Source organism: Galleria mellonella, unplaced genomic scaffold (genome assembly GCF_026898425.1).
Source record: "Galleria mellonella isolate WM207_F2 unplaced genomic scaffold, CSIRO_AGI_GalMel_v1 utg37, whole genome shotgun sequence".
NCBI classification, from domain to species: domain Eukaryota; kingdom Metazoa; phylum Arthropoda; class Insecta; order Lepidoptera; family Pyralidae; genus Galleria; species Galleria mellonella.
The window spans coordinates 2,208,178-2,234,828 of record NW_026442087.1 but is presented as its reverse complement, the minus strand read 5'-3'; the positions used below and the strand labels follow the sequence as shown (position 1 = coordinate 2,234,828).

General features: G+C 36.8%; 1 protein-coding gene across 1 annotated transcript; it reads right to left on the bottom strand.

Annotated features, from left to right (window-relative positions):
- Positions 1-11,878: 11,878 nt before the first annotated feature.
- On the bottom strand, positions 11,879-13,023 carry LOC128201231 (uncharacterized). Its single transcript, XM_052897574.1, has one exon. It carries the CDS (start codon positions 12,994-12,996, stop codon positions 12,499-12,501), a length of 498 nt encoding a protein of 165 aa, XP_052753534.1. The 5' UTR covers positions 12,997-13,023; the 3' UTR covers positions 11,879-12,498.
- Between the last annotated feature and the right edge of the window lie 13,628 nt (positions 13,024-26,651).

Here is a 26,651-nt window from a genome sequence, read left to right as displayed (position 1 = left end):
TACATTTTGCTTGAAATAATTGCTCGACGCGTTGCCACGTCGTTTTATAATATTTATTATACTGAAATAAACGTTCTTTTGCTAAAAAAAATATTGTTGTATCAGCCGTTACTGCTGCACTTAGTCTCCCCATAAGGGGGGTTTTGGGAGTAATTGCCACACTTGTTTTTTTTATGAGTGAAAATGGTATGGTAAACCTGCGCTAACGGGATACGCTGGCGGAGCACCAGTGAGGTTGATAGGTGAGAATAAAAACAGGCCAGTTAGCCCATCATGATGAATTCATCAGGAATTAACCATGATAGTTTCCAGGGGGAACCGCGAGGAGGTCGACCTGGTTGGGGAAAATTGCTAACAATCCCTTTCCCCCTGCCACACTTGGTAGGTGGGTTAACAACCGCAGTTTGGCTTTTGGTGATTTTTTAAGAGGGACGCTTCTACCCATCCCTCCACCATAAGCTCCCTTAATCGGCTCTTACAATACAAATTCTAGTTTATAAGTTGAATATATTAAGAAGTAGGCAGAGAAAATTGACAGAATGTAGTAATCGTTATTTATAGATGTAAAATATAGGATCATGTATACCATTTAATACATCATAATGCCCATTCCACCAGAGGAAGATGCTGTACAGAAACATGGAACCACCCGTGTTTCGGCTATGCTTACAGGGCTATGTACAAAAGTCGATTGATCGATACCTCTGTCCCATTCGTGTTTTAACCGTGAAGCAGTTGTGTTTGCATGGCTGTGTTTCGGTTTGAAGGGTGGGATATGGCGTGAATTTACTGGGTACAGAGGAATAACACCTGAGTCCTCAGGAATGGCAATGCATGCGGGGTATCATGGCCGAAACAGTATACTCTGTTATGTCCATGGTACTGCTCATGTCTATAGGCGACAATTACCACTTTCCATCAGGTGGGCCGTCAGCTTGTTTGCCATTGTAAGTTGCATAAAAAAAAGTTTTGGTACAAAGAGTAGATTATATTAATGCCCTAATGGCATCGCTCGCTAACAACAGGAAATTTATCCTCATACACTAGAACCTAAATGGTCACGTACAGTTGGGTTTCAGAGGATTTTCCCCCCGCGAACATTTATACTTTGAAAAGAGCTCCCTGCCAAAGTTTTCTCTAGAGACTACAGTACGGAGTTCTTCAAAATAGTTGTATTAAGGTTTCTTCAGCGTCAGTAAAGCTGATGTAACATTCTTAGTGTTGCAGGGGTCCATAAGTTGCAGCTGTATACCTATTTGCCATTTACGTGGTATAAAAAAAAAGTATGGTAATTACAGGTACACAGGCGTGATGCCCTAATTCTTAGAAATGTTAATACATAAACATCGTAAAGGCTATAGTACATTCTATGAAATCCATGGTGTTTTGTTTCAATTCGTGCACATACCTAAATAATGGTTACCGGGGGGAAAGGGATTGTTAGTAATGGAGACTGAGAATCCCATTGCTAGCAATATACCCAACCAGGTCGACCTCCTCGCGGTTCCCCCTGGAAACTATCATGGTCAATTCCTGTTGAATTCATCATGATGGGCTAACTGGCCTGTTTTCATTCTCATCTATCACCCTTCACTGGTGCTCCGCCAGCGTATCCCGTTAGCGCAGACGGGGTTAACCGTATCGTTTTCACCCATAAAAAAAAAATATGGTTACCACTTTCCTTTACGGTGTAATGTCAGCTTGTTTGCCATTCCCTGTGGTAGGAAAAAATATCATTTTATCTTGAGTTACAATGAAAAGATCACGTCACAACCTCGGGCTAATCATAACGTACCGGCCGTGACTGCCTCCTCCGTTTAACCTCACGAAGTCAACTGTACCGGACGCAAGTCACAATCTCCAGGAATACACAACATAACTTAGGCCCCTATCAGATCATGGCACTATAAAGGGTGCTTCTTATCAGCGGGGCGGTCGTAAACAGCGGTGTTTATAGCACTTCCGACTTCCTTTTACGTCATCCTGTGTAACGAATGCTTTGGTTTTTTTGTACTTTTTTTTTTTAAGTTGGGAATTTTACGTAATATATTTGAGTATCGGAGTAATAAATGTATATGGCCATTATAATTTGGAGTAAATATTTTATATACAATCAGACACTTTTTACAGCTGTCATCCGCTTTGGTACTTTAATCTAACTAGTACTTCTGCTGGAATGGAAGCTATGCTTGCATGGTATAACACCATAATGCTCAGGGTAGCAACCTCATGGAAAAGGTACCACGTTGTATTCTGATATGTTTCTGATGCTGTTCATGTTACTGAGTTTCTGTTGCCACTTCCCATCAGATAGGTCAGCTTGTTTGCTATTCTAAGTATCATAAAAGGAAACTTAGACAGGCTATTTGCTCATGCTTTTATTTGCTTCGCTTAAAAACCATTGTTAAGTGTTCTATTGCGTTCATAAAGCCCATCTATAATAGTTTTTCTTGTATATCTTCCATGTACAGACAGCAACCAGTTACGATTTTATTTTTTATATTTAGTTATAGTATTGATATTTTTTTTCAAGGAATTTCCTGGCTGACTTTTTTTTAATGGATGATAATGGTATGGTAACCCCACCTGCGCTATCGGTATACACTGGCGGGGCACCAGTGAGGGATGATAGGTAAGGATGAAACAGGTCAGCTAGCCCATCGTGACGAATCTAACAATAAATCAATCACGATGGTTTCCAGGGTGAACTACGAGGAGGTCATCCTGACAGCGTATATTGCTAGCAATGGAGCTACTAATCCCCATTACTAATAATCCCTTCTCCCCCCATCCAGGCTGGTTTTGGCCACAATAGGATATCAGCGTTTTGCTCCTTTGAGGGCAAATCAATGAACTATGTTGTGACCATTTTGTGTTACTGTGACACACGTACAAAATAAACACTTATGTTACTTCTTTTATGTATTTTTCTTTTGTTTTATTTATGTATTATATATATATATATATATATATATATATATATATATATATATATATATATATATATATATATATATATATATATATATATATATATATATATATATATATATATATATATATATATTCTTTAGTAAATCATTCTAATATACAAATAAACTCTTGTTTCGCAGCACACGTTTATCACATTGTAATATTTATTTATTTATTTAATTTTAGCAACCGACTGACTCGATACTGATCTCATAATTCTAAACTTCCCGTGAACTAATCCATGAAACAACATCCTCTTAAAGGCGAGTCATCCCAGCATCCTTTCGGTATATATATAGTGAGTCACTAAGCTGCTATCAAAATAAATAAAGTGCGTGAAAGCCGTTATTTTGTAGCATAAATTCATCCGCCAGTTAATAAGCGAGCCTCTAATTGGTGCCATAAATATTGTATGTAAAACAAACAGCTTGTCCGTTTGTACGTTTAAACCTAAGAGCAGTAACATATCGACGCAGACAGGTCTTTTCATTTAAAACTATTAATCTTTGCCAACAATCAACACGAAAAAAGTTATATGCCTAGTATTTAACCTACTTTAATCTGTCAAATAATTTTTAACTACATATGTAATAATATTTTCTTTTCTTCTTTTTTTTTTTCATTTAAGAGTTTTCTCTTATGGGTGCAACTAATTCATGCATCTTCTTCCAGTCAGCTCTATCCCAGGCCATATCCTTGATCTCCCTATACGACATGACACCTAGTGTTTCCTTTATCTGTCCCATGTAGTTATTCCTCGGTCTTCCTCTTCCTCTTTTGCCCTCTATTTTTCCTTCTACTATGCCCTTAAAAAAATCGTCATGTCGTATAACACGGCCCAGCATTTTGTCTCTTCTATTCTCTATTATTTTAATATTTATAATTATATATATATATATATATATATATATATATATATATATATATATATATATATATATATATAAAAAAAAATAACATTGTTGACGAAACTTTGAAACAATAAAAATCCTATCGATGTGGACTTCTCCTTTTCTTTTTCTCTTCTATAACAATTATATATACAAATATTATTATTATATAAAGTTTCATCAAAATCGATTCAGTAGTTTATTTTTAAAAACAAAATCACTTTTTTTACTACAATTGAAGTCAGTTTTTTTTAAACAATCTTAATTATATGATAACTGTAAATAAAGACTTCATTACGTTATTATTCTCACAAAGACATGTGACCTGTCTGCACACGATCGATCTTTATTCTATATTTTTATACCTTGGAAGTGGCAGCGTGTTGACGAAATATGCCCTCTTTTACGATAATCGTAAACATACGAGGCGCTGATGGCTTTGTAACCGCACTATATGGGGGTTTTGTGGTGCGTTTTGTTTTGTTTTGCTCAGAGATCTTTGATGTTTTCACTGCGCAGCGCACCCCTTACAACTCGGCATCTGCTCTTAAACCGAGTTCTTGTTATTTCTTTCTATTTATTACAAATATTTTCGTGTTATTGTAAAAACAAGTTTTTATATCTTTATTTATCGATAGATATCTGTCATTGTTCCTCCCATGATTTTACATTATTTATTATTTATTTATTTTACACTTTATTGCACCAAGTAAAATAAAAATCGGTAAAAAAACTTTTAAGTTAAACGGTTTTATTTTATGTGCACTGAAAACTACAAAATAAATAAATAGTTACTTACCTATCAACCTACGTAGGTGATCTCGGTCATTAATATCTCTGATGGTAGTGGTTGTCATAACATGAACCATGTCAGCGGCCGAAAGGCAGTTCATAAGAGAACACTAACACCAGGGTTTGCTTGGTAGGTAAACTATATATATATATATATATATATATATATATATATAAAATAAAAACGTATATATATATATATATATATATATATAATCATATATATCATCCTAGCGGTATATATATATATATAATCGTAACTGGAGGTTTTGACCATCAATAACCAGCCGTTACGGCTTCATCAGCGAACGCCGAGCTCATGATCTACCAAAGTATAAGATATGCTCTGCTATAGATATGATTTCAGAGGGGCCCCACGTTTTTATTTTAGTCTAATATGCCTAAAAGTTATTCTGCCTAGTACTAAAATATTTATGAACTAGAAGGTCAAAATACCTACTTGTTATAGTGTGGGCTGCTTAGTTTACCTACCAAGCAAACCCTGGTGTTAGTGTTCTCTCATGAACTGCCTTTCGGCCGCTGACATGGTTCATGTTATGACAACCACTACCATCAGAGATATTAATGACCGAGATCACCTACGTAGGTTGATAGGTAAGTAACTATTTATTTATTTTGTAGTTTTCAGTGCACATAAAATAAAACCGTTTAACTTAAAAGTTTTTTTACCGATTTTTATTTTCTTGTTTTTAGTATTTAGTGAAATTGTTTACCGAATATTCCTCATTCTATTTAATTCATTCAGTGCATCATTATTACATGGTTTCTTACCTGATAATTTAGTACAATCTAATTCCTCAATACATAGCCCTTCCAGAGACTTGACTCGACTTAGAGCCACGTATGCTTGTCCTTCCTCAAACCATTTTGAGCCCAAATATACTACTGCATGGTCGACGGTGCTGCCCTGCATTTTATGGACGGTGAATGCCCATGACAAAACTAAGGGCAACATCCTTTTTTCAGCCGTACCATAATTGATATGTATGGCTTTATGCATGCCGTCTGTGCCAAAGTCAATTAAAACTGATGATATATCTGTTTCGTACATTTGGGTTCGACGGAACTGAGGCCAAAAAATGTCTGTAATGTGGCCTATAGCGTCATTTACCAATCCTTTTGTAACGTCAATGTTGGACCGCTACATTACTTTTGCACCTACAAATATTTCAAGTACTGATGGTAAGCCTCCAGTCTTATTTATATTTATTGGTATTTTTTGTTTATTGTTACCATGTTGTTCCCACAATTAAGGGGCATTTTGACGGTCGACCCCCCCCCCCCCGCAGTCCAGTAAAGGGGCAAGGCTTAATATACAACAAGATGCGCCCAATCTTGAGGAGGAAGCGCTTACGACATTACATTTTTATCCACCCTAATGCCATACAGTTCTCGGCACGTTTTAACCTATTACCTTAACTTGGGTGGTATAACTACCGCTTACTAACGAGGTATCTAATTACCTATTTTTTTTATTTGCCCCTCTAACGTCACACAATCTTAGACGCAACTGTTCTCGATACGACTAATCATGCCCCCACCTAATACGCCATTTTGTAACAGCGTCCATCTTGAATTTGAAATTTTGACATAATGACAGTATTCTGCAGTGTAGTCCTATTATTTGATACCCATATTGCGGGGGTTAAGGAAAAATATGTAATCCGCCATTTTGTATCGGCGGCCATCTTAAATTTATAATGTTATTGATTTTATTATATTGTATTGTTATCTAAATTAAATGTGTGTACCAAATTTCAGATCAATCTGACAACGGGAAGGTGCTTAAATTCCAATTTCTAATTTTGACCCAAATAAATAAATACCGTACGGGTCGAGCTAAATAAAACCGTTTAATAATCACAACTAATTTAAAGCAATTGTGAATAGGCTATTCTCGGGTCCACAAGCTTCGTCTAAGACCACATCATCACCATCCATCTGGTGAGATGTGTGTCTAGTGTTTAGTGTCTGAGTGTCGAGTGTCGAGTGTCGAGTGTCCGAGTGTCTAGTGTCTGGGTGTCTGGGTGTCTGAGTGTCTTGTATCCGAGTGTCTAGTGTCTGTATGTCTAGTGTCTGTATGTCTAGTGTCTGGGTATCTGATTGTCTAGTGTCTGAGTGTCTAGTGTCTAAGTGTCTAGTGTCTGAGTGCCTGAGTGTCTGAGTGTCTGAGTGTCTGAGTGTCTGAGTGTCTGAGTGTCTAGTGTCGAGTGTCTGAGTGTCTAGTGTCTGAGTGTCGAGTGTCGAGTGTCGAGTGTCAAGTGTCGAGTGTCGAGTGTCGAGTGTCGAGTGTCTAGTGTCAGAGTGTCTAGTGTCTGGGTGTCTGAGTGTCAAGTGTCTGAGAGTCTAGTGTCTTGTCTTGTATCCGAGTGACTAGTGTCTGAGTGTCTAGTGTCTGGGTGTCTGAGTGTCTAGTGTCTAAGTGTCGAGTGTCAAGCGTCGAGTGTCAAGTGTCGAATGTCGAGTGTCGAGTGTCTAGTGTCTGAGTGTCTAACGTCTGGGTGTCTGAGTGTCAAATGTCTGAGAGTCTAGTGTCTGAGTGTCTTGTATCCGAGTGTCTAGTGTCTGAGTGTCTGGGTGTCTGAGTGTCTAAGTGTCGAGTGTCGAGTGTCGAGTGTCGAGTGTCGAGTGTCGAGTGTCGAGTGTCGAGTGTCGAGTGTCGAGTGTCGAGTGTCGACTGTCGACTGTCGACTGTCGAGTGTCGAGTGTCGAGTGTCGAGTGTCGAGTGTCAAATGTCGAGTGTCGAGTGTCGAGTTTCGAGTGTCTAGTGTCGAGTGTCTAGTGTCTGAGTGTCTAGTGTCTGGGTGTCTGAGTGTCAAGTGTCTGTGAGTCTAGTGTCTGATAGATAGATAGATAGATACTCTTTATTGTTTCCTCCAAAAGATTACAATAGTAAACTTATTATAAATATAAATAATTACAAGAAATAATCACAATGAGAAAACAATGGGCGACCTTATCGCTAAGAGCGATCTCTTCCAGGCAACCTTTGGATGGAGAGGAGTAATTATAAACAGTTTGGTGGGAGGCACGATGAAAAATTTTGTTAGTTCTAAATATGGGAGATGTGATACATATAATAATATAAATATATATATATATATATATATATATACACACACATATATATATATATATATATATATATATATATACATATACACATATATACATATATATACATATACATACCATACACATACAAATACATATACATACATGGACATAAACGCCTACACAAATACATAAAAATATATAAATACTGTTCACGAAAAGTATGCAAGTAATAAGTATGCTAACCAGACATATAAACATATTAAGAAGATGACAACTTGCTCAAATAATAGTTCTTCAGTTTTGCTTTAAAACCAGCCGTACATTTTATATTTCATAAGGAAACTGGTAAAGCATTCCAAAGCCGTACAGCTTGCACCGTAAATGATTTGTCATAAAAATTAGAGAAATGTACCGGAATCTTCAGCTGAAGGCCCTCAGAAGACCTAAGATTAAAAGAATTGACGGTATGCAAGAATTCAAACCGCTCCTTCAGATAGTGAGGGGAAGAAGAGTTGAAAAGGGCATTGTGGAGCAGTGAAAGAATATGAGTATTCCGGCGAAAACGAATAGGAAGCCACTTGAGCTTAGTGCGAAACTCGGAAATGTGATCATATTTTCTAAGACCGAAAATAAACCTGATAAAAACATTTTGAAGACGCTCAAGTTTGTTAAGCTGGTCTTCCGTAAGATCCAGATAACAAGTATCGGCATAATCAAGAATATATATAGCGCAATTTTGGTAGCAGTAGGAAGGAAATTACGCAGTCTACGAAGTGAGCATACAGATCCGAAAACTTTCCTGCTGACAGATTCTATTTGTGGCCGCCAAGTAAGGGAACTATCTATAATTATACCTAGATCTTTCACTGATGCACTGAAGGGGATAGCCACATTACCAAAATTTATAGGTGCCAGTGTTGAATGATCGACCTTTTGTATTAACTTAGAACTACCTACTAGAACTGCCTGAGACTTGGAAGGATTTATTTTCAGTCCAAAAGCCTTACTCCAATCACTTATATGTTTAAGATCCTTGTTTGTTAAAGCGATAGCATCCTTTAAATTATCTATAGAGGCCTGAGTATAAATTTGTAAATCGTCTGCATATAGATGGTAGAGAGAAGTTAGTTGGTCAGATATTGAGTCAATAAGAACTGAAAAAAGGAGAGGAGACAAGACGCCACCTTGCGGAACGCCAGCAAACGTATCGCACCAAGATGAATATGTATCACCTATTCGTACTCGCTGCCGGCGTCCAAACAAGTAGTCACGAATCCATTCAACTACAGGCGGAGATACGTTAAGAGAGCGTAACAGTTCCAGCAGGATATCAAAGTCGACGGTATTGAACGCATTGCTAAAATCTAGGAGCGTGAGAATGGTCAGTTGGCCGTGTTCCATACCCGATCGAATATCATCAGTAATCTTGACTAGTGCTGTTACTGTGCTATGACCGGGTCGGTAGCCAGACTGATAAGGGTTCAATAGGTTGTTTTCAGTAAAAAATTTTGTCAATTGAGTATGAATAAGGCGTTCAAGCACTTTAGAAAGGAATGGTAGGATTGAGATAGGTCGCAAATCAGAGAAAGAATGAGGATTGTTCTTTTTTGGAATGGGGAGAATTTGTGCTTCTTTCCAACACTTTGGAAAGGTACAAGTTTCAATGGAGCGGTTTAGGATAAAGCAAATTATAGACAATATTTCATCAAGAATCGGAATGATCATCTTACGACTGATGCAATCGCTACCTACTGCATCAGACGTTATAGAAATAATGCTCTTCTTAACGTCACACTCTGTAAATTGATTAAAAACAAATGGTGAATAGTCTGGAGTTGGAAGCGAGGAAAGATCTGATAATGTTTTAGTTTTATTATTAACATCAATAACAGGAGATGTTGAAAAGTGCTGGTTAAGAGAGTTAACATCTAAATTAGAAGATATGCTATCCTGATGGATCTTGCCAACTCCTAATGACTTGAGAAATTTCCAAACTTTACCGGGATCACGCTCTGAGATCGAGTCATGAATGTAGCGTCGTTGTGCATCCCTACACACTCTATTGCAGCGATTCCGATGTTTGAGATACTTAGCCTTATTTTCAACACTGGGACGATACTTGTAACGAGCTTTTGCGGCATCCCTTCCATGCATCAATGTCCTAATTTTATCATTAATCCATGGAGCAGGTGCGTGCTTAATTTTGATAGCTTTGATGGGTGCATGCACATCGTATAATTGAGTAATCAATTTGTTAAATTGTACAACCTGTTCATCCACGGACATTGCCTCTCTAACAGGTGTCCAATCTATTGCTTTCGCATCATTGCGCAGTCCCTCCACGTTCATACTGCCAAAACTACGCTGGAAAAGAGTTTTGCGTTTTGCATTTGGGGGACGAATTTTGTAAGATAGATAAATCAAATCATGATAAGAAAAGGAGTCCGCTGCACACTGACCATGCTTCACAACATTTTGTGGGGATGAGATTATAATTAAATCGAGAAGTGAAGGTGTAGCATTGGGAAAATGGTGTGTCGCAGATAACGGGAGTATATTTAAATTGCAAGCTTTTACAGTTGAAATAAGAGTGGAAGCACGTGTATCATTCTTTGGGAGACAAGTATTAAAATCGCCCATTATGATTGTGTGATTATAGGAAGGAGTAAGATTTTCAAGAATTTTTTCAAAGGACGAGAAATAATCAATGCGCATGGAAGGACTATAGTAGACTCCGAGTAGTAATTTTGTATGGGAGAGGGAGACTTCAATAAAAAGATGTTCACCAGCATTGTTTGGAGGTGGCTGTGCAGATATATTGACCACAGAGTAAGTAAATTGAGTACGAAGGTAAATAGCTACACCACCACCACCACTGCTAGTTCGATCATTTCGAATAAGTTGAAACCCCGGGAGGGAATAAGAAGTAGAAGAGAGGCATGGTTTTAACCAAGATTCGGAGACTAATATAGCGTGGATGTTGTGTTGATCAAGAGTAGTAATCGTATCAGAGTAATGTGCCGGAATACTTTGGGCGTTAATGTGGATAATGTTGAAATTGTTAGCTATGTGAACAGCCCAGCCAAAGAATCCGATAGACATGGCAAACTGGAGAAACTGTTGTTGGTGTTACAGGATGAATCGTGTGTAGAAACAGAGAAGTAGTCATCATTATCCGAGTCCGCGTCACTACTGCAAAACAGATTGAGCATACTTTAAAAAAAAAATCCTAAAAAATAGTATATAATACAAAAATATAAATACAATAAATATAATAAAAATATATATATATATATATATAGATATATACAAAATTTAAAATATTGTGAATATTATGAGTACGTCAAGTACATTAGTACTCCACCTGCCGGTTGTTAGGAAAGAAAACTAATAATTACAATTTCACTTAATGACCTGTACCTAGATTCGGTGAGTGAGTCCGTCAATACTTAGGGGTATCTATCCGTTTAAAAATTAAGAAAAAATTAATAAAATAAAAGAAAGTAACAATAATATAGTAACTGTACAATCACATTTTTAGCAACTATAACTTAGAGAAACGGACAGAAAATAAATTATAACAGCTACAGCTGTATTTGCGTGGACGATTCGATTTATAGGTTAGAAATAATAATTATTATAAGAGTACTATAAAATGAAAAATAAAACCAATATCTATATATATACACATACACACACACATATATACATATATATATATATATACATACACACACACATACATGCATACACATACACACATACATACACATACATATACACATACATACATACAGTATAAAAAAAAATAACGGCATTCTTCATACTATTACATAGTTAATAATTAAAAATTAAAATATATATACATATATACACACACACACACACACATATATATATATATATATACATACATACATACACATATATACATACACACACACACACACACATATATATACATACATACACATATATACACATACACACATATACATATATACATATACATATATATATATACACACACACATACATACACACACACATACATACATATACACACACATACATAAACATATATATAGTACTCGGCATTTCCTTCTAAGCTTGTCAATCAATATCGATATCGTCTGTGCCGATATAATAATGAGCATAAATAAGTAAATGTAAATAAGCGATTTATCTATTCAAAATTTAAAGACAGACTATACAATTTTTTACGAGTTTCACAATATATTATCTGTGCATAAATTGTAAAGTTATATATCTAAGATAATAAGATATTATCTGATAGCTGACAATTGACATTTATAGATTCAGAATATGTAAGGTAGAATAAGATAATCAACTTACCTTGTTTAAAAATTTAAATCACGGGGTACCCCCTTTTTTTTTATAAGTCTGTGCCATCACTGCTTAATTATTAATAGTAAATAGTGGGTAAAAGTATATGATTACTGATTATTATATGATTACTGATTATTTGATTGAAATAAATAAAAATAAAAAAAAATGGGTAATGCTATTAATGTAAGGACTACAAACTCACTCACCGACCCGCAAAAATGAAATATCTCTTATTAACACTTATTTCCTGGTTGCTTGAACTCGTTTCGTTCTGCTGACGCCGATATCTGTTTTTGCCGCAACTGGAACTGGTTTTTGGGGTTCTGGTACCACAATCCTACCCAGTTCAGCCATGCTACTGATACGGTGCCGCACTCCGCCGGATCCGAGGACGTGAATGAACCCATCACGCGTCTAACACTTTCTGACACCAAAGCGTTGTCTGGCCGCTATAAATGTATCATGCCTAGTTTTTGTCAAAAACTCAGATAAGGAAATATTGGTGCCTTTCAATTTTGTTTTATTGGACCAGATCCTGTCGCGAATATTGATATCACGAAATTTCACCAAAAGTGGACGTGCTTTCTTACTAGTTGTTATACGTCCCATCCTGTGACACCGGCTAATATGTTCCGTTGAAAACTCCAATTTCATTTGATCACCAACAACACCACATACCAACGAGACGACGTCCTCTTGATCACTCTCTGAGACGCCATGAAGCAACAAAATTTTCCGTCGGCTACGCATTTCCTGCAAATCAACTTCCTTAGCCAGCAAGTCAACTTGGTGTTGCAAAGACTGCAGACTCTCCAGTGTCATCTGTTTAAAGACAGCGAAGTCAGAAGCGATGTTCGCTGCCCCGGGGCTCGAAAGGGTTGCCTTCTGTAGTCGTCCCTCGAACTCCTGCATCCTTTTGGAGAATTCCTCTCTGGTTTCTTGTAAGCTCAGGTTTTCCATCGGCATTCTTGTAATTATAGTAGAAGTAAAAGCGAAAGTTTTTTTCCGGCAAGTGAAGTGTGTTATTTATAGCTTAGATAATTTCATAAAGTTACAATTTTGAGGTCTTAATCTATTTTTAAAGCAAAATTTAACTTGGAGCAGTTTTGAATAGTGTTCGCGCAACTACCTCCAACTGGAAAAAAAAAAAAAAAAAAAAAAGTGTCTGAGTGTCTTGTATCCGAGTGTCGGAGTGTCTAGTGTCTAGTGTTTAGTATCTGAGTGTCGAGTGTCGAGTGTCGAGTGTCGAGTGTCTAGTGTCTGAGTGTCGAGTGTCTGAGTGCCTAGTGACTAGTGTCTAGTGTTTAGTGTCTGAGTGTCGAGTGTCGAGTGTCGAGTGTCGAGTGTCGAGTGTCGAGTGTCGAATGTCGAGTGTCGAGTGTCGAGTGTCTAGTGTCGAGTGTCGAGTGTCTAGTGTCTAGTGTCTGAGTGTCGAGTGTCTGAGTGTCTAGTGTCTGGTGTTTAGTGTCTGAGTGTCGAGTGTCGAGTGTCGAGTGTCTAGTGTCTGAGTGTCTAGTGTCCGAGTGTCTAGTTTCTGAGTGTCTTGTATCCGAGTGTCTAGTGTCTGTGTGTCTAGGGTCTGGGTGTCTGAGTGTCTAGTGTCTGAGGGTCTAGCGTCTGAGTGTCTAGTGTCCGAGTGTCTAGTGTCTGGGTGTCTCAGTATAGTCCTATTATTTGATACCCATATTGTGGTGGTTGTGAAAAAATATGTACCTAGTCCGCCATATTGGAACGGCGTCCATCTTGAATTTTAAATTTTGATATAATCATCATGTTTTACTAGTGTAGCCCTTTCATTTGATACCCATATTGCGGGGGTTAAGGAAAAATATGTAATCCGCCATTTTGTATCGGTGGCCATCTTAGATTTATAATGTTATTGATTTTATTATATTGTATTGTCATCTAAATTAAATGTGTGTACCAAATTTCAGATCAATCTGACAACGGGAAGGTGCTTAAATTCCAATTTCTAATTTTGACCCAAATAAATAAATACCGTACAGGTCGAGCTAAATAAAACCGTTTAATAAAAATAATAAATACAGTAAATATTAATGAGAAGTGAGACAAAAGGCAATCTCTTCCAGACAACTCTTGGGTAGAGGACATTGAGAAAAAGACAAAGGGTCGGTGGCGCTTTATTATATAGACACTATCATATACAAACATACATACAGTACCCAGTGTACCAGTTAGATAAGGTGCACTTGGACATGTTTTTGCCTGTTGCTGAAAGCTCTGCTCCTGATCGTGGACTGAGTACCAGATGATTTTTGGAGCGAAAGGAATTAATAGGTATGCCCCCCCCCCCGCAATGAGGCTGCATTGCAGGGTGAAAGGGATTGTTAATAAAGCGGTTTATCAGTCACATTGCTTGCAATATACGTCGGGTAGACCTCCACGTGGTCCCTCTGGAAACCATCGTGCTAAAATCCAGGTGTTTTCATTTTTCAACAGACCTGCTTTTTTATTCACACCTATCATCCCTCATTGGTGTCCCGCTAACATATACCGTCAGCGCAGGTGGGGTTACCATTCCATTATCATCTATTAAAAAAAGCAACCAGATGACTAGCAATAAATCTAATGTATCCTATTTATTTCACCCATTAAATAAATCCAGACGACTGTCTGTTGGACACCCCCCTCCCTCTCCAAAGTGGGTAGGGGGAAGGGATTGTTAGTAATGAAGATTAAGAGCCCCATTGCTAGCAATGTACCCAACCAGGTGGACCTCCCCATAATCCCCTCTAGAAATCATCGTGTCCAGTTCCAAGTGAATTCATCACAATGAGCTAACAGACCTTCTTTCATCCTCACCTTTCATTCCTCACTGGTGTCCTGCCAGTGTATATCGTTAGCGCGAGTGGAGGACTCCATTCCAATATCATCCACTAAAAAAATATCCCTCTCCAATAAATGTATCACAGAGAAAAACAATTGACGGCATTATTTCAAAAAATATTCTCTTCCAAGCAACTTTTGAATGAAAAGAAGATTCGGATGGAAGAAGAAGGCCAGCTACGTACCAACTACCTCCATTATATCACAAGTTATCATGTACAACGGCAACTGCTTCCTAACAGGTGGGCAGTCAAATGGTTTACTTTTGCCTCTCTAACAATAAAAAAAAAACAACTTAGAATGGCAAACAAGCTTTTTTTTTTGAATGTCCATGTACAACAGTACCATGGACATAATATAGCTGTTTCGACCATGATACCCACCATGCGTTGCCATGGAAAGTGTTATTCCTCTGTACCCAGTAAATTCACGCCATATCCATATCTACAGGCACTTTCTTCCACGCACAACCACCCTTTGGAATCAACTTCCAGCAGCAGTATTTCCAAACCGATACGACATCGTAGCCTTCAAGAAAAGAGCATACTCCGTTTTAAAAGGCCGGCAGCACACTTGCAATGCCTCTGGTGTAGTGGGTGATCATGGGCGAAGGTAGTCACTTACCATCATCTACCAGAAGGAGACTTTGTACAAAAATCGTTTGCTTGGGCACCTCTGTGCCATTCGTGTTTCAACCGTGAAGCAGTTGTGTTTGCATGGCTGTGGTTCGGTTTGAAGGGTGGGATATGGCGTGAATTTACTGTAATAACACCCGAATCCTCAGGAATGGCAATGCATGGGGGTTATCAATGACAAAACAGTATACTCTATTATGTCCATGATACTACTCATGTCTATAGGTGACGGTTACCACTTTCTATTAAGTGGGCCTGCAGCTTGTTTGCTATTCTAAGTTGCATAAAAAAACCATCAGGTGAGCCGCATGCTCGTTCGCCCCTTGTGTTATAAAAAATAAGATTAGCAACTATTACGTCATTTGCGAGTTTAATTCTATCTCGGTTATTAAAACGATTTAAGCGAAAATATATTTAATTAAAATATTTATTACACACGTCACTTGTAACTCGCTCTCAATTTATTTCATGTTTAAACAATTCGTCAGAGATTTCACAGGCGCGGGTGCCCGTTCCAATGGGATTGACAGGTGGCGCCTTGCGGACATTTACAAATGACATACAGACAAACAGACGCGTCACATCACACAACGTTTTAATGTAATGGACTTTTGATAGACGACCGTAAGCTTTTATCGTTGTTATTCAAATCTTTGAAGTGAAGGAAAATATAAAATTAAAATTAAAAGCAAAACGTATGAAGCGAAATATTTCATTCAACGTGAAGGTTCAATAAATTTTGAAAAATTTATGATAAGACTTTTATTGGATACATTTGTCAAATAAAAAAAAAAAAAAAACAATAATAGTACTATGAAAAAAACGTTAGTTATAACAACTCTATTTTTATGGACAGAATGATAAATTTGTTTTGAAGGGTATCATGGGCGAGACAGTGTACTCTGTTATGTCCATGGTACTTACTATTCATGTTTATAGGCGACTGTTACTGTTTTCCATTAAGGCTGTCAACTTGTTTGCTATTCTAAGTTGCATAAAAAAATTCGAAAATACCAAATCAGTTTATTTTATAACTTGATTATTTATTATTCAAAGAAATCTTAAAAGTAAAATTTATACCCTATTTTCATTGACCTTACTGAAGAAATAAATATATTAAATAGCTCTAGGTCATTATTGATACATAAAGATAACCCTAAATGTACAAACAGAAATTAAACCAGCTTTAAACTGCTTGAACATGTTTGAACAAATTTTATAGTGGTGTCTCAAGAGAATTTATTTATTAAAAAAAATAACAATATATATACATATAATTAAGAAATACATATCTATTTTTTCCTCCAAAAGTTTACTGCTGTAAACTTATTTATTACAAAAACAAACAATTACAACAATAGTTCACATTGAGTTAACTGGGTATTATAATTATTATCACCACGTCAGCCATTAACTGTCCACCGCTAAACATAGGCCTCCCCTATCAAGGGGAGTTAATTAACTAGTTTACTAACTATACATAGAGGTAGGTACATAGCCATGTAGGTCCTGGCATAGAATAGGCCACCCCTTCCATTTCCATAGGTGTCATAAAAGGCGACTAAGAGCTTATGTTCGAGTCGCCAAACCGCGATTGCCAACTCGCCTGCCAGGCGTACAACTATTGCTACCCCCCCCCCCCCTCCCCCCGCCCCTAATGGGGGAGACTGTGTCCATCAGTGGACAGTTCACGGTTGCTGCAGTTCAATTACTACATAAATAATAAGTTGCAAAGAAAGACAGAGGGCTGATTCTCTCTGCCTACCCTGTAAGAAAGGTAGCATGATGTATCTATCTAACAAACTACTTTCAATAAAGGTGATAAATTTTTATACCGATTTTATATTACTTTTCTTCTTTTTTGTTCTTTACATTCATACACGTACTCTGTGTAAAAAAATATCGACAATTGTAAATTCCATATTTTTTTACACACATATATTTTAAATAATCTCGAATAAATCAATAAGAACGTGGCCAATCAATAAGGTCATCTATCAATTGAGCGCATTTTCATTCAAAACAATCCGTTATTTTTGATAACCTAAACGTGTAATGTAGCATACATTGTATTGAAGATTCATTGTAAACACAGAAACCGAAGCACGTTTTATTTTACAACAAGTCAAAACAGTTGAACCTATATAAAAATGTACGCAAACGCAAACAAAGCAATCGTGATTCCATATATTTATCAAATACTTTCATTGGACAATATTTTTTAACTAAATAGGACTTGATTTTACTCAAAAATATATAACATATATGTTTTTAAAGTGTGATAATAGAGAATCGGCTAACTCTTTTTTTTATATCCCTCTATCACTATAATTTTTTTTTTTTTTTTCGACAATTTTTTTTATTTTTATTTTATTATAATTCAGGAAAAATACATACCAAATTTTCTATGTTTTACAAATGTCTTTTAATCACGATTTTTATATTTCGCAATAAGTGGTAAAACAACGTTTACGGGATCAGCTAGTAATAACATACTCGTATATGTTTTTATAGATAATAATGGAATGGTAACTCTACGCTATCACTATACACTGGCGAGACACCAGTGACAGATGATAGGTGAGGATGAAAACAGGTCAGTGATTGATGAATACACATTTTAATGGATGATAATGGAGGTAGAGACCCTACCTGCGCTGACGGTATACGCTGGCGGGGCACCAGTGAGGGATGATAGGTGAGGATGAAAAGGCAGGTCAGTTAGCCTATGGTGACGAATTCACTTGGTATAGAACACAATAGTTTCCAGTGGGAACCGCGAGGAGGTCGACCTGATAGGGTGTATTGCTAGCAATGGGGCTACTGATCCCCATTATTAACAGTCCTTCTCCCCCCACCTGATAGGGTATATTGCTAGCAATGGAACTGATAGTCCGCATTACTAACAATCCCTTTCCACCCTAGAGGCCAGTGATAGATGGAAAGGCAGGTCAGTTAACCCATCATGATTTCATTAGTTTCCCTGCTTCAGAAATTCACGTATACGAAATAACGAACGAAAAGTTAATCCTTAATACATGCATATAATACATATAAAACAAGCGCATCATTACATTTATTTACGAAACAGAGGTATTTCGTGTTTCGTAATAAATTTTCATACAATTCGTCTATAAAACTAAATGTTTAGTGGTCGTAACTTCCAATGTACATACATGTGTGTTACGATGTTTTCATTCAGTGAGTCGGCTACATCTAGTGGTTATTCATAAATCTCTACTTAAACACTGTTTACAGACATCACAGCGTCATATATCAGACGTCTATTTCTATTCGACAATCTTAACAGACAAATTTTTCAACCGGCCTGTGTCAAAGAGTAAATATTACCTACATTTTGTATTCGCAGATAGGTCATTTTTAATGTTTGTTTTTTTATAAAACAGCTGATGGTAAGTGTCTACCGCCGCCTATAATCATTTGCTACATTAGAGGCATTGCATGTGTGTTGCCAGCCTTTCGAAAAGGAAAGCTCTCTTTTCTTACTCTTTTCTTGAAGATTATGATATTGTATCTGTTCAGAAATACTGCTGTTGGAAGTTGATTCTAAAGCGTGGCTGTGTGTGGAAGAAAGTGCCTTGAAAAATGCTCGGTAGAAGATAGCTTCTACCGAGCATTTTTTCAAAATTCATTCGCCACACATCAAGATAGTTAGAATGGAACTTTAGTTTTATTTAGTTAATTTAGTTACTTTTATGTAAATAGAAATGGCAAACCAGCTTGTAGCCTACCTGATGAATAGTAATAAACGTCACCTATAAAAATCAGCAACATTGTCATCAGAATACACTTTTATACCCTTCTTTTATACCCTTCCTGCCAAGTCTAACTTCAATTCTTTCAAGAGAAACATGAAAAAGTGTTTATATAAGCTAGCTTAGTGTGGGCCACAAATTAGAAGTAATCTTGAGCTGTACCAATGAGCCATACAGATAGATTTCATAATTATTTACCATCAGGTGGCTATTGAGTCAAGGTGACATGTCAGTAAAAAAAAATTATACACCCAACTCAACTGTGCTACTAAAGGTTACTTTATATTACTATATTATGGTCATATATTTAATTTGAAATGGATTTCATGCAATACAGAAATGATTGGCATTAAAATGCACGCCTTTAACCCATCTTATCAACATATTCTTTGACCCAAAACATCTCAAGTAGCCATATAATCCCAACTAGCAGCACTCGACTATAAATCGTTACATTATCGAGATCCAAACTCGAACATAAAACACGTATAAACGCCGAGTGCCAGCGTTATCGATACAATCTGAGTCGATATTTACGCGCTAAGCCAGTCGATTACTATCAATACTCGTTTGTTACCGTAGTTGAGACACACCGGACACTGGTGTACGACAAATTGTACACTCAACATTGTAGTAATTCTTTGCATAATTCACTATTAATAAGCTTATATCTGTTTCGAATCAGTGAAATGTAGACAACCAGAGAGAGAGACTATACAAATGTCGCCAGCTTAGGTTCCACTGTCCTACTCGTTCTTCTGTCGTGAAGCATGTGTTAACTCTCTTAGTTAACTGTCCACTGCTGAACATAGACCTTCCCATAAGGGAAGGGATGTCGCCGAAAAAACGGCTGCTCACGTAATCCTGGAATGTGAGGCTGTGGCCCATCAACGTTTAGAAATCCTCGGAACGGTGAGGTCGCTCCGTGAGGCCTGTGAAGAACCCAGGAAGCTTCTGCGCTTCTGGGCGGAGCTAAGTTGGCTGTACTAGCCACGACTCACACGCACAGCGGCCCAAATGAGAGGCTAAGCGCGGAAAATAGAGTCTTTTTTACATTCATAGTCACATTCACAAGGGAAGAGGTGGGGGGATTGACAATAGATGACGCGCTTCGCAGGTGAATTAGCAACCGCAGTTTTTGTTTTATGGGTGAAAATGGTATGGTAACGATAACTCCGCTTGCGCTAACGGGATACGCTGGCGGAGCACCAGTGAAGGGCGATAGATGAGAATGAAAACAGGCCAGTTAGCCCATTATGATGGATTCATCAGGAATTAACCATGATAGTTTCCGGGAGGTTTGTTTGAATCGAAGCATTTGGCGTTCCATTGTTTCTGCCTACCCTAATGGGAGACAGGAATGACAGATATGTATGTATATATGTAGTTTCCAGGGGGAACCGCGAGGAGGTCGACCTGGTTGGGTATATTGCTAGCATTGGTTATTGGGATTCTCAGTCTCCATTACTAACAATCCCTTTCCCCCCTAGTAACCGCAGTTAGGTTTCGATGATAATTTACAACATTAAAATGAATTTATGTTATCGTCTGAACTCTATGTCTAAGTACACCTGCTATTTGAAACGATACGTACGACTATGTATCGAATTACATGACAAACTCACAAACATTTTAATGTTTACGGTGAGAGAATTCACAATGATATCATCTCGGCATAATGAGATCGATAGAGCGGAAATCTATCGGTCTGTATGTGCCTCGGTAGCCATAATTTTGTATGTACCTTTAACTTTATCTCGTTCTCTAATCGTATTCGGTAATTTAGTGTTACAAGAATTATAAATGTGTCATATATTAATAGTATTTATTTAATTAGTTATTTTTATCTGATTTTTTATTGAGAGAATTTAATTTTTATTTCCAGTTTTTGTGATTAAAATACAACTGTTTTTTAAACTATTTAAAAATAACCACTTTAGCCAAAGATTAAATCTTGGATTATAAATTTAAATTTGAACTCTGTTTTTTTTTTTTTACTTAGATAAGTTGATAATAATAGTAATTATAATATACGTAATTTCGTAATAATTTAATAATTTATCGATACGACAACATAACCTTCAAGAAAAGTGCATATTCCTTTTTAAAAGGCCGGCAGCACACCTGCAATGCCGTTGGTGTTATGGGTGATCACGGGCGGCGGTAGTCACTTACCATCAGGTGCGTCGCATGCTCGTTTACCCCCTGTGTAAAAAAATTAAGCCCTGTGGTCCCGGCATAGAATAGGCCACCCATATCTTTCCCGTGGGTATCCTAAGAAGTCACTAAAGAGGGCGAATGATGGGCAACAGCGTCCCTGTTCCTGAAATATCTCTAAAGCCTAACTGCGGTTGCCAATCTGCCTGCCAAGCGTTAACTACTAGCAAAACCCCCCCAAGGGGGAGACTTATGTTCAGCAGTGGACAGTGAAAGGCTGATATGGTGATGACGATGAAACATAATTTTCAATATTTACATGACATAGTTTGTGTGAAAAGCAAGTTGTGACAAACAAACAAACTTTATTGTGATGATTTCAAATTATCGCATTAATAAAAATTTTATTCCCAATATGTATCAAAATTTGGAATCAACAGCAGTACCTACTGATTCCATCTAGTGTTTTTTTTAAACCTGTAGGTACAATTGCTATTTTTTTATACAACTTAGAATGCCAAACAAGCTTTTTCTTTATACCACTGAGGTGGCAAACAAGCATACGGCCCACCTAATGGTAAATGGTTACCGTAGCCTATGAACACCAGCAATACCAGAGGTATTACGCGTCCGTTGCCGACCCTGAAGAAATCTCTTTACCCCCCTTTTGAAAAACCCCATGCTGTAGGCTCTTGGGCTGTGACAAGCTGACGGCCCACCTGATGGAAATTGGTAACCGTCGCCTATAGACATGAGCAGCACCATGTACATAACAGAGTATACTGTTTCGCTCATGATACCCCCCATGCGTTGCCATTACTGAGGACTCAGGTATTATTCCTCTCTACCCTGTAAATCCACTGCTATATCCCACCCTTCAAACCGACACACACATGCACACACACACAGTCATGCAAACACAACTGCTTCACGGTAGAAACACGAATGGAACAGAGGTACCCAAGCAAACGACTTTTGTACAAAGTCTCACTCAGGTAAAAACTAATAATTACTGTTTTCAATCGACTTCAAAAAGTAGAAGATTCTTAATTTGGTTGTACATATTTGTGTTTGTCTGTTACCTTATAACTCCGTCAGTTATAATCCGATTTGGAATATTCTTTTTTTCTCTGAAAGAATATACTTTTAGCTCAGTACCATAGAATTTTTATCAAAATCGGTTCAGCGGTTTAGTTTTTAAACAAAATAACTGATGTTACTACAATTTCAGGCATTTTTTTGTTATAAGACACAATCTTAATGAGAATTGTATGTAATTTATATGTTAAAAGTACAAATAGGTACAAAAAAGTAAATGTACAAACACGTTTCTAAGTACGAAAACATTGTACCTTACATACTTCAACATACGCCGTCTAATAGCTGAACAAAAACTGAATTCCGGACAATTCATAACAATAAAAATGTCACCGCGAAAGAACCAACTGAGAAATTACTGAGCAATCGAGTGTGAAATAAATAGACACACATCTATAATAGCAATTATGTTTGTTTTTACATGTTAGACATTGTCCACGTTGAAAACCTCTGTTGGGCAGTTACATTTCTAAAAATCATTGTATTATCAACCTTAAATTGTACGCGATAAGATCCTATTACCTTTTTTGTGAGAGCAAAACAAAAATTTTAGTGATGCCCATAAGCAAATATAAGAAATTCATACATAAATTCGCGATGTATTCAAAAATGACTCTTGTTGCTTTACATATAAAATGAAGTGTTGAGTGTACGTTTACTAAAGTTTTAACATTGTAAGGGATCGAGTAGGCATGGAACATGGGATATGGGGACATAAAAATTCTCCAAGCGTTGTCATCTGCCCTCTGAAGCCATTACATATGTCAGTCGGTAGGAAAATTTTAAATTATAATTACGAGTGGATATATACCAAGAGCGGCTGACGGAAATTAACACTATTTTTATGGGTTTCATGCAGTTTAATGGGTCTCCTGTCTATGGCTTTTTATGGAGTTTTATTGGTAGTAAGTATTACATAGTACTTGCAACTTTATTAATATAATTACTGTAATAACATACCGAGGAACGTTTGCGTGTTTTTAGATTTGTTGTTATGTAGGCTTCGCATGGATGGACATTTTTACAACATTTTAAAAAGTGGTTATTGTGACATAACGATAATGTTTAGACATATAGTATCAAGAAGTTTTTTGTAGCTATTGATATTTTCTTCAATATTGTAGAACATACTTTTGTTCTATCACCAATAGTTTTCGCAGCGCACGCGACAAAAGATACTTTATAGCATTTTTAAACGGTTTTATTTAGCTCGACCCGTACGGTATTTATTTATTTGGGTCAAAATTAGAAATTGGAATTTAAGCACCTTCCCGTTGTCAGATTGATCTGAAATTTGGTACACACATTTAATTTAGATGACAATACAATATAATAAAATCAATAACATTATAAATCTAAGATGGCCGCCGATACAAAATGGCGGATTACATATTTTTCCTTAACCCCCAAACAATATGGGTATCAAATGAAAGGGCTACACTAGTAAAACACGATGATTATGTCAAAATTTAAAATTCAAGATGGACGCCGTTCCAATATGGCGGACTAGGTATATATTTTTCCACAACCACCACAATATGGGTATCAAATAATAGGACTACACTGCAGAATACTGTCATTATGTCAAAATTTCAAATTCAAGATGGACGCTGTTACAAAATGGCGTATTAGGGGGTGGCATGATTAGTCGTATCGAGAACAGTTGCGTCTAAGATTGTGTGAGGTTAGAGGTATTCGGTAATTTAGTGTTACAAGAATTATAAATGTGTCATATATTAATAGTATTTATTTAATTAGTTATTTTTATCTGGAGATAAAAAAAAAATAGGTAATTAGATACTTGGATTATAAATTTAAATTTGAACTCGTTAGTAAGCGGTAGTTATACCACCCAAGTTAAGGTAATAGGTTAAAACGTGCCGAGGACTGTATGGCATTAGAAAAGTGGATAAAAATGTAATGTCGTAAGCGCTTCAGCCCCTCAAGATTGGGCGCATCTTGTTGTATATTAAAACTTGCCCCTTTACTGGACTGCACTAAAGGGGGGGGGGCGTCCCGTCAAATATCTCTAAAGCCTAACTGCGGTTGCCAATCGTGGGAACAACATGGTAACAATAAACAAAAATATACCAACAAATATAAATAAGAGTTCGTGTGAAAAGCAAGTTGTGACAAACAAACAAACTTTATTGTGATGATTTCAAATTATCGCATTAATAAAAATTTTATTCCCAATATGTATCAAAATTTGAAATCAACAGCAGTACCTACTGATTCCATCTAGTGTTTTTTTTTTTAAACCTGTAGTCCTATTTTTTTTACATTAGAATGCCAAACAAGCTTTTTTATACCGCTGAAAACAAGCATACGACCTAATGGTAAATGACGCTATGAACACCAGCAATACCAGAGGTATTACGCGTCCGTTGCCGACCTGAAGAAATCTCTTTACCCCCCTTTTGAAAAACCCCATGCTGTCCGTCGTGACAAGCTGACGGCCCACCTGATGGATGTAACCGTCGCCTATAACAGATATATCATCAGTTTTAATTGACCCCCCATTTGCCATTACTGAGGACTCAGGTATTATTCCTCTCTACCCTGTAAATCCATGCTATATCCCACCCTTCAAAGCCGACACACACATGCACACACACACAGTTCAATTATGCTTCACGGTAGAAAAAATGGAACAGTTGCAAACGACTTTTGTACAAAGTCTCATCAGGTAAAAACTAATAATTACTGTTTTCAATCGACTAAAATAGCTTAATTTGGTTGTACATATTTGTGTTTGTCTGTTACCATAACTCCGTCAGTTATAATCCGATTTGGAATATTCTTTTTTTCTCTGAAAGAATATACTTTTAGCTCAGTACCATAGAATTTTTATCAAAATCGGTTCAGCGGTTTAGTTTTTAAACAAAATAACTGATCTTACTAAATATATGAGTCTCTGGAAGGGAAATCTATGTATTGAGGAATTTTGTATGTACTAAATTATCTCGTTCTCTGATCGTATTCGGTAATTTAGTGTTACAAGAATTATAAATGTGTCATATATTAATAGTATTTATTTAATTAGTTATTTTTATCTGATTTTTTATTGAGAGAATTTAATTTTTATTTCCAGTTTTTGTGATTAAAATACAACTGTTTTTTAAACTATTTAAAAATAACAAGAAAATTAAATCTTGGATTATAAAAAATTTGAACTCTTTTTTTTTTTTTTACTTAATAAGTTGATAATAATAGTATTATAATATACGTAATTTCGTAATAATTTAATAATTTATCGATACGACAACATAACCTTCAAGAAAAGTGAATATTCCTTTTTAAAAGGCCGGCAGCACACCTGCAATGCCGTTGGTGTTATGGGTGATCACGGGCGGCGGTAGTCATTAATATCTGATGCGTCGCATGTCAAAACATGAAATGCCCTGTGGTCCGAATAGGCCACCCATATCTTTCCCGAGGGTATCCTAACACTAAAGAGGTGATGGGCAACAGCGTCCCTGTTCCTGAAATATCTCTAAAGCCTAACTGCAGCCAATCTGCCTATTAACAAGTAAGGACTATGTTCAGCAGTGGACAGTGAAAGGCTGATATGGTGATGACGATGAAACATAATTTTCAATATTTACATGACATAGTTCGTGTGAAAAGCAAGTTGTGACAAACAAACAAACTTTATTGTGATGATTTCAAATTATCGCATTAATAAAAATTTTATTCCCAATATGTATCAAAATTTGAAATCAACAGCAGTACCTACTGATTCCATCTAGTGTTTTTTTTTTAAACCTGTAGGTACAATTACTATTTTTTTTATACAACTTAGAATGCCAAACAAGCTTTTTTTTATACCGCTGAGGTGGCAAACAAGCATACGGCCCACCTAATGGTAAATGGTTACCGTAGCCTATGAACACCAGCAATACCAGAGGTATTACGCGTCCGTTGCCGACCCTGAAGAAATCTCTTTACCCCCTTTTGAAAAACCCCATGCTGTATCATGTGACAAGCTCGGCCCACCTGATGGAAATCGTCGCCTATAGACATGAGCAGCACCATGTACATAACAGAGTAT